Source organism: Pangasianodon hypophthalmus, chromosome 2 (assembly GCF_027358585.1).
Source record: "Pangasianodon hypophthalmus isolate fPanHyp1 chromosome 2, fPanHyp1.pri, whole genome shotgun sequence".
NCBI classification, from domain to species: Eukaryota; Metazoa; Chordata; class Actinopteri; order Siluriformes; family Pangasiidae; genus Pangasianodon; species Pangasianodon hypophthalmus.
This window is the reverse complement of record NC_069711.1, coordinates 28721078-28738732: the sequence shown is the minus strand read 5'-3', so window position 1 is coordinate 28738732 and position 17655 is coordinate 28721078. Positions and strand designations below refer to the sequence as shown.

The 17655-nt window shown below is 36.6% G+C and overlaps 1 protein-coding gene across 3 annotated transcripts in view; it reads right to left on the bottom strand.

The window, feature by feature from the left end:
• prkcaa (protein kinase C, alpha, a) overlaps positions 1-17655 on the bottom strand; it is a 172453-nt gene that overhangs the window by 111745 nt on the left and 43053 nt on the right. For all 3 annotated transcript variants that reach the window (XM_053230347.1, XM_026933527.3, XM_053230358.1), the window contains exon 3: positions 1792-1874. In XM_053230347.1, the coding sequence (XP_053086322.1) occupies positions 1792-1874 (83 nt within the window). The remainder of the gene's footprint in view (positions 1-1791; positions 1875-17655) is intronic.

Here is a 17655-nt window from a genome sequence, read left to right as displayed (position 1 = left end):
ATGTGTGCAATCTACATATTTACTTCCTATTATGTGTATACGGCCCAAGGTATACCTACATGACACCTACTGTATATCTGATAAAATGGCAAGTTGATGTATATACAGTGTATACATACACTGCACTGTGTCATTCAGTATACTGCATATATGGACAGAGCTGTTACACACTCAGAGCAGAAGAATATACAGTCATAGGCAAAAGCATCATGGCGGATTTCCTCTGAAGGAGTCTTATATGGAAGTTTCCCCAGAGTGCGACACTTTCCCTTCCTAATGGACTCAGATCCTAACTGGCTATTATAAATCAATCCTAGCTACAAGAATAAGCATCGAGCTTCCTCACACACCATTATCAACCACACATGAATACAAGCAATGACAAAATGTTTGTAGCTGGAGTATGGAATGAGAAATGTGCCACTACAATGTGAATTTAAAATGAAAAATCTGTATGTAAACTTTCGGAACTGAATTATCTTCACGGCTTGAATTCAGATTTTTTAAAACATAATTTTTTTAAAAATTTTTATCATCAGAGATCAAGTGGTGGTGAACAAATCTGTGTTCTTGTGTCTTATGAAGTCCGCAGATATATTGTTTTGAAAAGTTGAATATGAATTTAAAGGACTGAATCTGAAATAGATTCCACCAAACATTTTCGACCCCCCCACCCCCGATATTACAAAACTGAATTTTGAATTTGCTACAAATGATTATTAAGTAATCGATTTACAGTTCTCTACACCTGATTATTATAAAATTGAACCGGAATTTTATACAACTGATTATTATAACATTTTATTAGAATTTTATACACCTGGTTGTAATAAAATATACTTTGATTTTATACACCTGATTATTATAACATTTTATTAGAATTTTATACACCTGGTTGTAATGAAATATACTTTGAATTTTATACACCTGATTATTATAAAATTGAACCAGAATTTTCTACACCTGATTATTATAAAAATTTAATTTTGTGCACATATTTAAGCCATTAAATACAGTTTAAAGGAATAAAAATTCAGATTTGCACATTTTAAATGCCTTGCCTGGCCAACCCACGGAGCAGAAGGTAAAATATATATTTGTTATATATATATATATATATATATATATATATATATATATATATATATATACTTCCAAACTGCAGTATTTATAATATCCAGCAAATGCAAAATTGGGGTGGGTGTGGCCTAATATTCTGATGAGTTAACTTATTGGCATTCCTCTGTCTGAGACTCTCAGCCTACTACACCATTCAAGCAGAACCAAACACAGAGTAAGCAGGGAGCACTGGGCTCTTTCTCAAAGTTAGCACCGCCCACTTTACATCATTCAACCTTCATGTAGAGCATCAGTTCATGTAGGCAATGGAAAAACACCAAATAATAATACTTTGTACTGCATATGCTCACAAGGGCTGATATGAATAGGAAACAATCTTTGATTTAAGTTTCCAGTGTGTGTGGGAACTTTGAAACCGAATGAACGTTATGTTTTGACAACAGCTATTACATCATCCACTGGTTTCACCTCCTACAACTTTAGAAGTATTTTCCTTGCACAGCTGACAAAGGACTTTTATACAAAAGCCGTGTTTCTCTGGAACCTTTGTGTACCATGCTTAATTTTTAATGCATCGTACACTGCAGTTACTTCCTGCATATGCAGTATGTAGCTCATTTAAAACCCCACACATGGTATCTCCTGTGCTCATATCACCCAGACAAGGCTGATAAAGGGGATTGGTGCATGTCAGTACGTGCGTGTACTCACGTCTGTGTCGGGTCCTTTGTCCGCTCCGGGGCAGGAGAATGTGACGAACTCATGGCAGCGCTTATGGACCACAAAACAGCACACTGAAAGGGAGACGCGCACACACACACACACACACAGAGAGAGAGAGAGAGAGAGAGAGAGAGAGTGAGTCACAATTAAGTCACTTTGTTATTCACAGTACATTTCCTGATAAACCTCCCAGAATCAAACAGGAACACAAACATGTGAAGAGTTCCTCCATTACACATAAGAAGCTGAAATATTCACTCCAGCCCTCAGTTGATGATGCACTCATCGGCTTTCTTATTCACACCGGCACCAAAGGCAGAAAACTTCGGACAAGATGCTTATCCTGAGAGGATGTGTGATACAGAGACTACATCAGGTTTGTTCAACTAAACACCTTTGAACTTTTCAGTACTAATTTTGCCCAAACTGATTCTAATCTTTAAAGTTAAAGGCATGGTCAGTGATTCTAGATTAAATTTAAGATCAAAATTCATCCAGCACCAGATGTCTAGACTAGAATGCCATCTACTTTCTCAGTTCACCAGCAACATGAATGACTGAAAAAGCAACACTTTCTTGTCTTGACTGGTTGAATGTTGTTGGTCCTCGTATGTTTTTTTTTTGTTTACAGAGCCGGGAGTTCGACAGAAACCAACATGTTACGTCTGAGCATAATTTTATTGCCAACTGTTGGATTACTATAGTAGACATTCTGTTCCCACTTTTAACTGCACCAAAGATCACCATAAAGGTGCATGGGATATCTGTGAATTACAGTGAAACTACATAAAAAAAATCAACCACTGAATAATAAAATGTTACGGTTTTTATCCTATTACAGTATCTGTTTACAACGGGAGAACCTGGAGGAAACCCAGGTGGACATGGGAGAACATGAGAAACAGGATTGAACCGGTGACTCTAGAGCTGTGAGACAGCAGTGCTATCCACTGCACCTCCATGCTGCGAGAAATAGCATTGTAAATAGGTTTATAAGTTTATAAATAATATGTCTAGACGTATAAAAAATAACACTATAATAATAGTACATAATCAGCAAAATGAACACAAGACTCTCTCTCTCCCTCTCTCCCTCACACACACACACACACACACACACACACACACAGGAACTATTACTTTGCATATTCTCAGCTCTATCATGATGAACTGTGAAGCTGAAGAACTGTCTGGTATTTCTGTAACCATCGGCATCCTGGGGAAAAGCATTTTCTATCTTTTCAGATGCTTTTGTTACCTAAATTGCTGTCTGATGGGGAAAAGGATTGTAAATTTGAAAATTTCACTGTATTTTTAAAACAGTGCGTCACAGGGTCACAGCTACAGGTTCTCCGATTAGATCCTAAGATAGGGTTACTGTGGAGTTTCTCATGTTCATCCTATGTCTGTGTGTATGCAGGCAGGTGGATTGGTGACTCTAAATTATCACTGAGTGTGAATGTGTGTGTGTGTGTGTGTGTGTGTGTGTGTGTGTGTGTGCATGGTACCCTGTGATACACTGGTGTCCCGTTCAGAGTTTATTCTTGTCTCGTGCCTAGCGTTCCCTGGATTGGCGCTGGATTCCTTGACCAGGATAAAGTGCTTAATCAAGACGAAAGAATGAATGAATCTTTAAGATCTCTCTCACTCTCTCTCTCTTTCAAAACACTAGATCAACTGTATATAAGCGAGATTCAGACCAATCATAGAGTCAATCATAGCAGCCACTGACATTTCACAAGTCAAAACTGCATAGTAGCAGCAAGTAGCAAGTAGCTTGGCCATTGGATTATTTAGATTATTTTCTTTTTGGTTTTAATGATTTGAATCTTCCAAATGTTCATTATCTTATATAGCTTATTGCAGTAAACACTGAAATAAAAAAAATGAAAAATTCAGAATAAAAAATTATCATTGTTTAGTTCCTGTATTGAATGCTAATTCTGCAAAACATATGGGAAATATGCAAAATAGCGTAGGATACGTACTTTATATCATGAGCTAACACTGCTTTTTACTTCAACTAAACTTTTGTGTACACGTATCAGTACCTCATGACTGACAGGAAATAAAGGTATTTTTATTATTTAAGGAATGCAGTAAGTCTTCACTTTAGCCTTTAAACCAGGATAAACAAGCAGCATCAGCTAACAGGTTATGCTAGTCAGCTGATGTGTTTATAGCTATGCTAAATGGAACACCTCTTAGCTTGAAAATGCCCTACTACAAAACCTACTACAGCTTAGCACTTTTCATTATATCACACACCTCCTACAGCTTAGCAAAATTACTTTCAAGAACATCTGCACATCTTCAAGCTAACAGGGTTTAGCGGGTTCCATTTAGCATAGCTATAAACACAACAAATGACTAGCATATCCTGTTAGCTGATGCTGTTTGTTTATCCCGGCTGGAAGGTTTAAACAGGCCCAGATAAGTGTCTTGTTATGACCTCCTCCAGATTTCCATCAGTAGGCTGGATTAATGGCTCAGGTGACAGTGAGCTGCCATTTTTTTTAATCGATGCTTATCAAGTCCACATTCTCCTCACAGCAGCTGCAGGATAACAGGGACATCTCTGTCACTCATCCTTTGTGGAATAATACAATACTTCATTTTCTTGGCGTGCTGCTTCCAAAAAAAAAGTGACAGACAAAGCTCATGGGGACGAACATGGCTACGTGTGAGTACTGAAAATGAGAGAGCGCTAAAATAGCTCTTATACAGTGTGCATTTCCTTCTGGACTATTTTTTTTTTTTTTGAAATACGCATTAACCAGAACATGAATTCAATCTTACAAAGTCACTGTGTAGCAAAATTTAACCCTGGAACCTTATAATTATATAAGTAATAAATATACATATACAGCCCTAATTCTGATATTTTATGAGTGTTCATGGATGAATCACATTACTGAGACAAATTTGTGAGGCGAGTGCGTGACAATTTAGACATGTTGTACACTGTAATCTTACTTGTTAGCTACATTAGCCTCACAGCTCCAGTACAAATCTGATGAAGCAACCCTCAGAAACCAAACATATCTTGGCTGATCGACCTCATTTACAGTAAGAGTGTTAATTATCTGCATTTTCTTTTTGGCCAAACTACTGCTGTGCATTAGAGCGTGCACGGAGCCACTGGATGTGTTCAATCAGAGTTCAAAGAAAAACCGGTTGCATTTTCAGCTGCCATGAGCTTCAATTTGCTCTCTGCAGACACAACAGGCTGCAATCTGTCATTATAATCCAATGAGAACCTGCTCTCCATAAAGAGCAAGAAAGAAAATGTCTTCCCCCCCCCCCCACCTGCAGGATGGAAGTATATGATTAGGCGCTATATATGAAAAGCAATAATGTACTGAAATCTATGTGCTGCTATGAAAGCAGTATATCTTATAGAATCTCATAAAGTCATGCCCCCAACTATCTTATATTTTATTTTTAAATGCATTTTTCTTTATTTTATTCATTTCTCTCTTTTTTATCTTTCAGAAAAAAGGACTCTATGATGAAGGGATAACGGAGGAAAAAAGGAGACAGAAAGTCTATCATTTTCACATCCATAAATGTGATTATGCTTTATCGATCTCCTTTCTAGATTCCTCTCAATTTGTGTGTGTGTGTGTGTGTGTGTGAGTGTGAATTGGCTACAGTCCTTTTCTTGGTCTTATGTAAGATGTAGGCAGGGTTTAATCAGACTGAGCAGTCACTTTCTTTACTGAAACTCACACAAGAGTAAACATACACACCTGAACAAACACACTCGTATCCTGGACCAGACTACAGAACAAGTTAAAGTTATTTAATTAAAAAAAAAAAAAAAAACACCACACACCATCAGTGCTGAATGATAGTGGCTACAATGAGGATAGAGGATTTCCCTTGCAGATGCCTCTACTGTCAGGGCTGTTGTTAAAAAAAAAAAAAAAAAAAAAAAAACCTTTCTGTCCAATCAGAATTGAGAATTCAACAGTGCTGTGGTATCTTTTCTTTAAATGCATAAATCTCTGAATCCAAATAAGTCCTTAGTCAAATTAATTAATGGAATAAATTGATTGGATCTTTTAAGTTTTAAATATAAACACAATTAGACACTATTATTCACCACAGAATGCAGCCAAATAGACAAACACAGAGAGAAGAGTAGAAATATAACATTAAGCCAATTAGCTAACTTTAGCAGCCAATTATATTTAATTACTTGAGGAAGCCAAAAATCGTGACCATGAATCAAATTCAATAAACTGTGCATGCCCAAATGAAAAAAAAAAGGTTTCTAGTAATAGTAGGAGTCATTGCTCAAGTTCATACTCAGAACTGAGTGTGTACTCCGAAATTTCTAGAAAAAAATAAGAGAAGAGTAACAATGAATCATTTTCTGTATCATGACTGGAGTCAATGCTGAAACGTGCACAAGAGTGTACAGCTGCAGGGTTTGAACATACAAACACAGTCACACACACACACACACTTGGTGGCTTTTCTAACTGGTTGAATGGGGGGGTGGAGCAGTGGGGGCAAGGCAACCTGTTACCAAGGGAACGCAGGACAGCTACTGATGACACAATCAATAAATTAAAGCACATCTCACGGTGCACCATGGGAGTCTGGAGGTGCATCATAAAGTCTAACAGCTGAGGTAGGCAGCTTTTCTCGCCATCAAAGCCTACTCCATTTTGAAAGATGCTTCTAATATGTTAGAAGGATGCTATCTACCTCGGCTATATTTTCGAGTACGTGACTCTCTGTGCCTCTGTAAAAATGGCGAAATTCAAACGCGCCAGTACGTCTTTGTTTGTGTTCATATGTAAAATGTTAATCCATGTTGTTTAAACTAGAGATGGAGAAATACGTATATACGTATAAATATATAAAACATCTGTCATATGTGACAATCAAACATAAAACCTATAAATAATTTAATAACAAAACAAATGTAAACTGTATATATTTATTATGGTTAATCGTCACATAATCCATATTAAGCTCTGCACATGTGGTACAGAATTTAATACTTTTTGATGAGAAGCACAGCACATTTTGAAAAAGTCTGCCATCTGCAGCACACAGCAGGGATCCGAGAGAACAGTGCAAAACGATTTGGACCTGATCAATGGAAGGGCAATCAAACCGTGATGATGTCATTATCCTGAGAAATTCTATTATCCTGAGACATTTTACAAACAAATCAGAATCAAGCAAAGCATATAAGGGTTAAAGCTGCAGCTTCTTTCTTCACATATAATAACCATCACTTCAGATAACTTCAGGAAAACAGATGCCAGTAGGAAAACTGAGCTAGTTTCCTCCTTTTCTCTCTGTGTTTTTTCAGTGTTGCCAACTCTTTTCAGGGGTAAGAAGCTAATACGTGCTCAGAAAGTCTCTAGAAGATGCTTATTTGGAGATCAAAATGTTACATGAAGAAGGAAGATTTCTGAAAAATAGAATAGAATAGAATAGAATAGTTTTATCATTACAGAAAATAATAGATTATAAATATTTTTATAGAAAGAAGTCATCTTTGGTCATGGCAATACAGACTATCAAGAACTGAGATGAAACGAAGCAGCTGTAATGAGAGTTGGAAAACAGACATGAAGGAAAAAGCTACAGATGGAATAACTCACTTTTATTACTTGTAAATATAGCCAGCAAAGACCAAGAATAGCAATCACTGATTGGTCATTGGGAACAATGGTGATCACTGATTGATCGTTGGAAATGATGGTAATCAGTGAGTGGTCATTGGGGAAAATGGTTATCAATGATTGCTCACTAGGGATAATGGTGATCAGTGATTGGTCACTGGGAACAATCCTTATCAGTATTTGTTCATTGGGAATATAGGCTCATGCAATGAAAACTTATTTAGGCTTTACACACTGATGATGTATCAACTGAACCTTCTCTTTCAAGTCGTATAACCAGCAGTTGTCATGTGAGCTGGAGTGCTGTATCGAGTGCAGGACAGTTGCTAATGTTAATAGAAAAAAAAAGTTGCTAGATTGGTCACTAGGCTCTTTTCTGTTGCCAAGTTGGCAACACTGATCTTTTTTACACTTTTGTAGCTTAAGGCTTAGCTCTGCCCCACCAGAACAGAGCCAGAGCTGCTCAGCTCTTCATCCTTTCTCTAAAAGGTAACTCATGAGGCATATGTAGCTTCAGTGGAGATTCTTGCAAGCCAGACTTCTAGCTTTGGCTAGAGATCACGGTACTTTTTATGTGGCCAAGAACTGACTATACTCTGGAAATATTTAAAGATGTGATGATGCAATTTTTTTAAACGGCTCTCTGGAAAAATTCTGATTTGGGTTAATAACCGTCTGGCGGTTGGAATGTGGTGGAAAAAGTACCCAATATTTTTAATCAGGTCAAAGTCCTGGAGGAATGTTTTTTCGTTTCTCTGTGTACTGTACCAGCTGTATATGGTTTCAATGACAATAAAGGCACTTGAGCTTGAAAGTCCAATGACTCATCAGGTCAAATTCTCTGGTAAAAGCTTAAGTATCACTAAACTCTCTAAACTCTAACATATGGAATTAAAAGTAGAACAAAGATTCACAAAAGAAAAATCACATACTGACTTCAAGAACATGAGAAAACATTAGCTAAGGCTAACTAACAACAGCTTGACTCCTAATTTGTCAAAGGTTAGCTTGCATGTTAATAACTCTGACCATACAAACTAGCTCAATGCTAATAGCTAGTTGTCACAATACAAACTGAGGTGATAAATACAAAGTGAGAGATGGATATTAGGTCTTATTCTTACAGTCACATCTGTTAAAGTTTGGATTTGTTAGGAATTCAGATTGAAGATTGTTGAAGCTGTCAGTTGCTAAAACGTCACTTTATGATGTTAGAAAAATGATTATAGAGAAACTGCAAATGTAGAGAAACGTAGTGATTGAGAATCTAGTGAGTAGAAAGTAGAGACATTTAGACTGACATGTAATAAACATCAAAAGTATTAGGGGAAAGAAGATCTCAAGTAACGTACTAATACTTATAAACTAGGCCACTAAGCTACTACTAGCCCGAAATCAGAAATACAGCAGTGATATGTTCTCACTATATTATGTATATGATCAGTGTTTAACGAATAGACCCAGGAGAGAGCTATGCATTCATCCACAGAGGTTTATTAGGGCTTTTACCATAATCATAATTAGAGTTCATACGGTCAAAGAACAGGTGAAGGCAGTTAATGCAGACATCAACAAAATGCAAAAACACTGGCAGAGGTCATAACATGTAAGCACATAACACTAACACCTGGGGAAAATACAGACAACAACAAACTAAGAATTAAAAAAAAAGAGCTTAGAATTGCAATAGGAGAAGACAAAATGGCTGAGGGAGCAACAAAGAGCTTAAATAAGGAAGCTAGGAATAGGTGACAGTAATTACAGAAGGCATCAGTAATTAATGAGACAAGGAAGCTTAGGACCATATAAAGAAATTCGAAAGCTTAGTTTTAGTGTACAGACAGAGAAGTTGGGTATTATGTGAAAAAGTCATTCTTGTCTTACAGTCTGGGGCGTGAAGCGTATGCTACACAAATCCCTGTGTCTGCTGTTATTATAGAAACGAATAGAAACACATTAGAACAAGCACATTTAATATAAACCTGTGATTTGAATTACAACCGGCACTTCTGTCAGAGCAGCTGTTATAGAAGCTTAATGAACACCACCTGACAAATCAGATTCAAGAATTCAGCAATGTTGTGGTATAAATCGAAATTTAATGGCTTGTTTGACAGATACAAACAGATATGAGGTTAATGCAAGTGTATTCTTTACAGCATGTTTTTCTCTTTCTCTGTCTGTCTCCCTCCGTGTGTGTTTATGTGTCTGTGTGTGTGTGTGTGTGTGTGTGTGTGTGTGTGTGTGTAATTTGATCAATGGAGCCTTGTGACTGATTGTCTTGTAGGATACAGATTAATTGAACAGAGATACAGGCTAATTTATAGGCTAATTTAATGGGCTTGGAAAATGTGCTGATAAAAATTTATTAGCAGGGTTAGGTCTATGATGATGAATATTTTCTATCAGGGTTAGTCATTTTTAATGTGTGTGTGTGTGTGTGGGGGGGGGGGGGGGGGGGGGGTGTATGCTGTTTAATTAAAACCATTCAACGTTTATTTAATCTGGTTTTGATAAAAATTGGGTTTTCTGCCTATAACATATATTTCACCAAAACAGTGTAGAAAAGTTTTACATTTTGAGTTTGCCTAAGATATCTTCCTACAAATATGCTGAGTAAAGAACCTGTTCAACAGCTGCAGTGGTTAAAACTAGGGATCAAGTATCAGGTATCAGGTATCACTTCAAACCATGCTCATTTACTCATATTTATGAAAAAAAATGCTCTGATACTAGCATCGGATACCACACGATACTCTGTGTTTTAAGGGTAACGAGCAGATGATACAATACACCAACAATCTGGACTTGATTCACAATTAATGATGACAAACAAACCAATGCTAGTTGGTAAATGTAGCTAGCTAATGCACTTCATTTAATATCAACTAGCTAACATTATAAAGAATGAGCCTAGTAGTTTAAGTGCATGATCATGCTTGTGTGTGCTTTTTATGACCACTGTTTAAACCAGGAAAGCATAAACAGTGCTAAATAAAATGTTCCGCGATGACGCTGATTGAAATAATACCAAGTAGGGTACTCATTTCAATGCCGATAAGTACAAAAAACATGTACATGTATTCAGTCTAATAAAAAATGGTATTGATGCATCCCTAGAGAAATGAATATACACTTGTTCTGCAGTTGGAATGAAATCTTTATGCAATTTTAAAGTTTCCTCTTCGCTTTTGTTTACTCCCTATAAGTTTACTCGTGGTTAAGACAGAACTCATCCAAAGTAGTATGGATTATATGGATTATATTAATCCATAAAGAGCCTCCATTCAAAACTGGTGGAGTTTGCCTATAATAAAATTATTTAAACAAGAGAAGGGTGGAGGATGGAGTACACTCCACTTTGTTTGCTCTACTGTGTGCTGTGTGATTAGCTTCATTCACAGTCACAGAGTGTGTAGCTCAGTGTATCAGCATCAACATCTCCACTTTACATGTGAAATTGGAAGACATTTGTTGCAATGTAGGTGTTGAACATGCTGGCGATGAAACACACACGCACACACACACACACACACACACACACACACAGACACACACACATATTTGTAGCTGAAATGTAACTTCTACCCAGTCATGTTTCCTGGAGTTTGGCCAATTTTTATTAGTCTGACTAAAAGACGAATTAATCTCAGAATGAACTTGTAAAATTGATAATAAATTAAATAATAAATAATTAAATAATGTTCTAAATTAGGGATGGGAGATATGACCAAAAAGGGATACTTGAGGTGTATCATGATATATAACTTTCCAAATAAACTGCAACAACAATACAATAGAGTTGCATTAACAGAAACAGTTTGATGATACTTTACTTTGTGTCTACAATATATATATATATATATATATATATATATATATATATATATATATACACAGTCAGGTCCATAAATATTGGGACAGTGACACAGTTTTGGTAATTTTGCCTCTGTACACCACCACAGTGGATTTGAAATGAAGCAGTCAAGATGTGACTGAAGCGTAGACCTTCAGCTTTAATTCAAGGGGTTTAACAAAAATATTGCATTAACCGTTTAGGAATTACAGCCATTTTTTACAGAGTTCCTCCATTTTCACAGGCTCAAAAGTAATGACAGTAAGTAAGTAGTAGACAGTAAGTAGTAACAATTGACTGATAAGCAGTTTCACGGCCAGCTGTGGCCTGTTTCCTCCTTATATCATGATAAATTAAGGAGATAAAAGGTCTGGAGCTGATTCCAAGTGTTGAATTTGCATTTGGTAGCTGTCCATGGGAACTCTCAATATGCCGTCCAAAGAGGTGTTGATGCAAGTGAAGGAGGCCATCATTAGGCTGAAAAACCAAAACAGACCTATCAGAGAGATAGCAGAAACTTTAGGAGGGCCAAATCAACAATTTGCAGAATTCTTTTCTTATTGAAGAACAACCCCTTCACAACATCTAGCCAAGTCAGGAACACTCTGGAGGAGGTAGGCCTATCATTGTCAAAGTCTACAATCAAGAGCCACCTTCATGAATGTAAATACAGACGGTTTACCTCAAGATGCAAACCGCTGGTAACACTCAAGAACACAAAGGCCAGATTAGACTTTGCTAAAAAACCTCTAAAAAAAGCCTGACCAGTTCTGATGCAAGATTAACTTGTACCAGAATGATGGGAAGAGAAAAGTATGGAGAAGGAAAGGAAGGGCTCATGATCCAAAGCATACCACATCATCCGTCAAACATGTGGAGGCAGTGTTATGGCATGGGCATGTTTGGCTGCCAATGGAACTGGGTCACTGGGGTTTATTGATAATGTGACTGTTGATAGAAGTAGCAGGATGAATTCTGAAGTGTACAGAGCTATACTTTCTGCTCAGATTCAGTCAAATGCTGCAAAACTGATAGGACAGCGCTTCACAGTACAGATGGATAACAACCCAAAACATACTGTGAAAGCAGCCCAAGAGCTTGGAAATTAAATGTTCTTAAATGGCCGAGTCAGTCACCTGACCTCAACCCAACTGAGCTGCTTTTCACTTACTGAAGACAAATCTGAAGGCAGAATGACCCACAAACAAGCAGCAACTGAAGATGGCTGCAGTAAAAAACCTGGCAAATCATTTCAAGGGAGGAAACGCAGCATTTGGTGATGTCCATGGGGTCCAGACTTCAGGTAGTCATTGACTGCAAAGGATTTACCTCCAAGTAATAAAAATAATCCTAATATTTATGATTATATTAGTTCGTCCCAATTCTTTTGAGCCTGTGAAAATGGAGGAACTCTGTAAAAAATGGCTGTAATTCCTAAATGGTTAATGCAATATTTTTGTTAAACCCCTTGAATTAAAGCTGAAAGTCTACGCTTCAGTCACATCTTGACTGCTTCATTTCAAATCCACTGTGGTGGTGTACAGAGGCAAAATTACCAAAACTGTGTCACTGTCCCAATATTTATGGACCTGACTGTGTATATATATATATTATTTAAAAAATATTATTTTTATGGATAAAATAAATTTAAATAATTAACACTGAAAAGGAGAATAAATTTGAACAAATTTTTAACATCAGATCAGCCGCTTCCAGTCAGTTTGTAATTATTTAAAAAACATTACAAATGTAATAAAAATAAATTGCAATATATGCAATATCTCAGAAAAGTGTACTGTGATGTAATCTATCATGATAGTGACAATATTTTGTCATATTGCCATACTATATATTAATAAAATGTTTTTTTTTTTTTTTTTTTTTTTTTTTTTTTACAAATTTCATTTAAAATTGAAAAGTTTAAATAATCTTGAATAAATTTTTTTTTTTTCATATTTGAGCAACAGGTACAGTTTTTGGGTTGTTTTTTTTTGTTTTGTTTTTTTTTGCCCCCAGCATAGTCATTAATGCCTGAAGTCTCTATTGTCCAGAAAATATGTTAAGCGCATTTAAGCAGACAACACCCATGTAAGTGTGTTAGGAAGGATGGAGCCTCTTGCAAGGTCTGAGTCACAGTTACATAATCGTCTTCTGTCTTTCCTCTCATTATTACTCATCCCAGTCTGTGTTTATTGGGGCTAAATATAAAGACCAGGATCATTGGGAGACACTTCTGCCCATTTGTACCTCACAACACGACATGCATTCTCACCCAGAGTTAGACATATGAGGCATGTGTGACTAATCAGCTGACGTTGAATCGGTGTCGTGATTTTCCACGTCATTGTGACACGTGAATGGAAAACCATCCTCTAGTAGTTACAAGGAATTCAACCAATTCCTGAGAATGTCAGTGTAAGCCGAGTGTACAGCTGTAGGATATGACCAAAGTAACATATACTGACTGCACATTAGGCGATCATCTTTTACAGAATATTATAATATTTACCATTGTTATTGTGGGTACTGAAAAATATCATCACTCTCTGCACAGCTAGACAATAAACATGGGTGGTGTTTATGAACCAAGATAAGGGCTGCCCCTTTTCCGGAATCAGCATAAGGACAGTCTTCTCCCTGAATTTCAAGGAGTGCCACGTGTCTTGGAAAAAGTAATCACAGAGCACTATTTGAAGTTCAAGAAAGGACAAAAACAAAGAAATAAAAAGTAAATATCAATGCACAGACAAACACAGATGCATTTTAATTAGATATGAGCTGATAGATAATAAGAAATGCTATGAGTAGAGACAGAGCAAAAGATATATTACTTAAGTCCCGCCCTCCAGTAAGAAGAACCAATCGTCTTGTTGATAAAGCAGAAAATTCCTGACCTGTCAGATTCTTACACTAACGCATGTGGAGATATAGGACGCTTCGCTTTGTTAGTAGTGGAGAAACATGAATACCTGAGCAACCTGAGAAAACATTTTCATATATTATTTGACCACACGTTATTTAGACCACTTGTGTCCAATTTTAACAGCCATTTAAAAGCCATGTTTGAAATGTCATCTTGTCGATCCATTTCTGTTACGTGAATCTCTCGCCAGTCAAGCAGGAAGGAGCCTGGTCTTGTAGAACTGAAAATAACTGCCTGGGTGCATTTCCAAGATGGCTGCTGAGTGGACAGGCTTGACTAGGACTTTGAGATGACCTAAGAAACTACTCTGTTGTATCTGCATGGCCTGACTGACAGGCACCAGGTCTACATCAGGCTAATGGAGATGTATTTAAACTTTTTCCCTTCAAGAGGCCTACTTCCTAGCTTTCTGAGAACTTGCACTCTGCCAAAATGGTTTTTGCCCATGCTTTTTTCCCCCAAAATATTCCCAAAAGTATTCCTGAGAGTGTCAGTTAGTTCAAAACACCTGTGCAAATGTCGATTGGCTCATTCACCATTATCATTATGAAAGAAAACTGTTATTTTGCTGTATTTTGAAGTACATACGAGTGTATTCCTACACAAAATGTTAAAATGCATAAAGGTCATCAGGTCTGATACAGTCTTTTAAATATGTATTTTGGATATTTTTCATCTCAACCCTTATCTATGCCCCACAGTTTGAATACTTCTGGGCTAATGAATGTCCAGCAAGAAGATATATATATATACATATATATATATATATATATATATATATATATATATATATATATATATATATATATATATATATACATATGATGAATAAAATGAGAAAACCCATCTGATGTCGCTATAGCTGAATTCTGGCAAAGACGAAAAATAAGTTTTTACCAAAATTTTAATTTTCTGGCTATAACGTACACTGATACTTCCTCTTCGAGAAACCGTACATTGATCAGTCAAGAGAAGAGCGACAATGAAGCTCATGTTTAAACTAGCACATACTAGCATGTTTGTCAAAACCGATTTTCGCCCTCGTAAGTTCTCTTGGCAGTAAAACAGCAATAATACCATTATTTATTTATTTTTATTTAACCAGCCATTAAATTTGCTCATTGCTTTTTAACTCTGCATTCTTGGCACTATAATATGATTAAAGTTTTGTAGATCAGGTTTTTTTTGTTTGGTTTTTTTGCTGAGGATTGTAGTTATTGCACAAACGTGCAGTAAGTCAATCATTTACAGTGCAGGTGAGTTGCAACTTACCAACATACTCTAGGGAAATGTCACTAACACAGTCCGATCTGCTACAGTAATGTGCAAAATTTATAAACACACATAATGTTCCATACAAAATTGGTCAAAGCACTGTGAGCAAGAATCAATGAAATAAATAATTGTGATTCATAAGAACATAAAAAGAAGCACAGGAGCACAGGGTCTAGCAAGTTGACATGGGGGACGTGGAGGACTCATCTGGCACATCACAGAGTAAACAGGATCTATAAACCACAGCAGAGTAAAACAGGACACATAAGAGCTACAGAGAGGACCGATGACTTGCTTTTCTGAAAGGCTAACGTAATTGCGGTGGGCGAGTGGGAACCTCGGGACACTCTCACGCAAGCTCGATTAGCAGGGTAAGATTGGTGGCCAATGCGCATCTCCTTCCTCTGTCTGAGAAAGGATGTAATTAGACTTGCTATTTCTGGCAGAGAGAAAGAGAGACAGACAGACACAGAGATAGAGATAGAGAGAGAAAGAGAGAGAGACTCTCTCGGGTCTACAGCTGCTTGATAATCAGCTAAAATCTTAAAGCTGCAGGCAAACTTAACCTGTGACTACTTTCTAATGAGGTTAATGTTGATCTTCTGGATACACAATTTTCTAATTTTTGCACTAATTTTTCTCCTTCAGAGTAAAGTGGGCGGGGCTAATAATGCATATAAGTTGCATAAATGTCACCCTCAGCTTGGTTAGTTTTTTTATTTAGGTAGGTTGACTCCCATAGAATTAAACAGTCTTGAATCTTAAATTTGCTTGAGCAGTGTATCAGGCTGGGATTCTCAGACAAACAGATGTCAATCAAACACACACATTATAATATTATGACCACGCCCTTTCATGCAGTTCTCACATAATGAGCAAATTCAGAATTTTTTTTTCCTGGATGTTTAATATTACATTCATTTTATGTCTGAAACTAGGGATGGACAAAAATAATAATATAATATCGATATTGTGATCAATTATTATCCAGGGCACTTTTCTGAGACATTATAGTTGATGTGATCTTGTTTAAATAACAATTACAACTCTGATTAGAAGCAGCTAATTGGACATTTATACTTCGTAATGAATCTTAACAAAATTTAAATATAATTTTCGATTTATTATCAGAATTTTTTAGAAACTATTAAAATTTATTTTTCTCCATTCTTGTTTTGAGGAATTAATTTTTTAGACTTTAAATAAGTCTCAGTGAACTTATTTTTCTTTTTTTTTTTCCAACACAGCCCTATTGTTTTGCTAGCAGTTTTTTTTTAATTTTTTACAGTTTTTTACAATTTTTTACTGTTACAGTCTTTACAGTTATTGCAGTGATCAAAAACTAAAACTCAGAAAAAGTGGAACAAAAGGAGGCTATATAAGTATAGAATCAAAATTTTTAAAATACAACTAAATAAAAGCTAGAACTATTGATTTAGTAATCCAAATTTAAGAGGAATAAAATGGGTATGAAATGGACGTGAATTCCGTTTTATTGTATGACATGGCCTTGAGTTGGACTCTGACCCTCTGAAGGTGTTTCCTTGAACACTGTATAGAGAGTTTCATCTGTTTGGCTTCCTGGATCTATTAAGCAGATCTCTGCCAAATAGGTGAACATATCCTGTGTGTATGTTTGCGTTACGAAGAAACACTGTCAGTAAGTGCAGTTTAAACCTTCAGGAAATGGCACTGCCAAAATTTCTCCAAGGCAGAGTGATGCATAAACATTTTCTGCAAAGGCTAATTCGATTGCTGTGATTTGATTCCAACAGCATGACCGTTTTACAGGCACCGCTGCTGATGACAAGCTGACGAATCTTGGAGCAAGTCCAAAATTGGTGGAACACACGCTGTGACTCAAAGTGTCCAACTGCTTCTGGGTGGAACTGCTTTCAGAGGCAGGGGGTGGAGAAACGAGTTGGTATGTGTACATGGTCTCAACAGTCCACAGTGTGTATGCATGTGTTGAGAGCATTAGGCTAGGTGTCATCCAGTAAGTATGTGTATATGAATAACTTCATCTGCTATAAGTAACCAGCTATTATCAGCCATATGCTGACTAACAGTGAGTTTACCAAGGAAAGAGGGAGTGGGAGGGACTAACAGAGGTCAAAGGGTTAAAAAAAAGGGTCTTTTGTCTATCC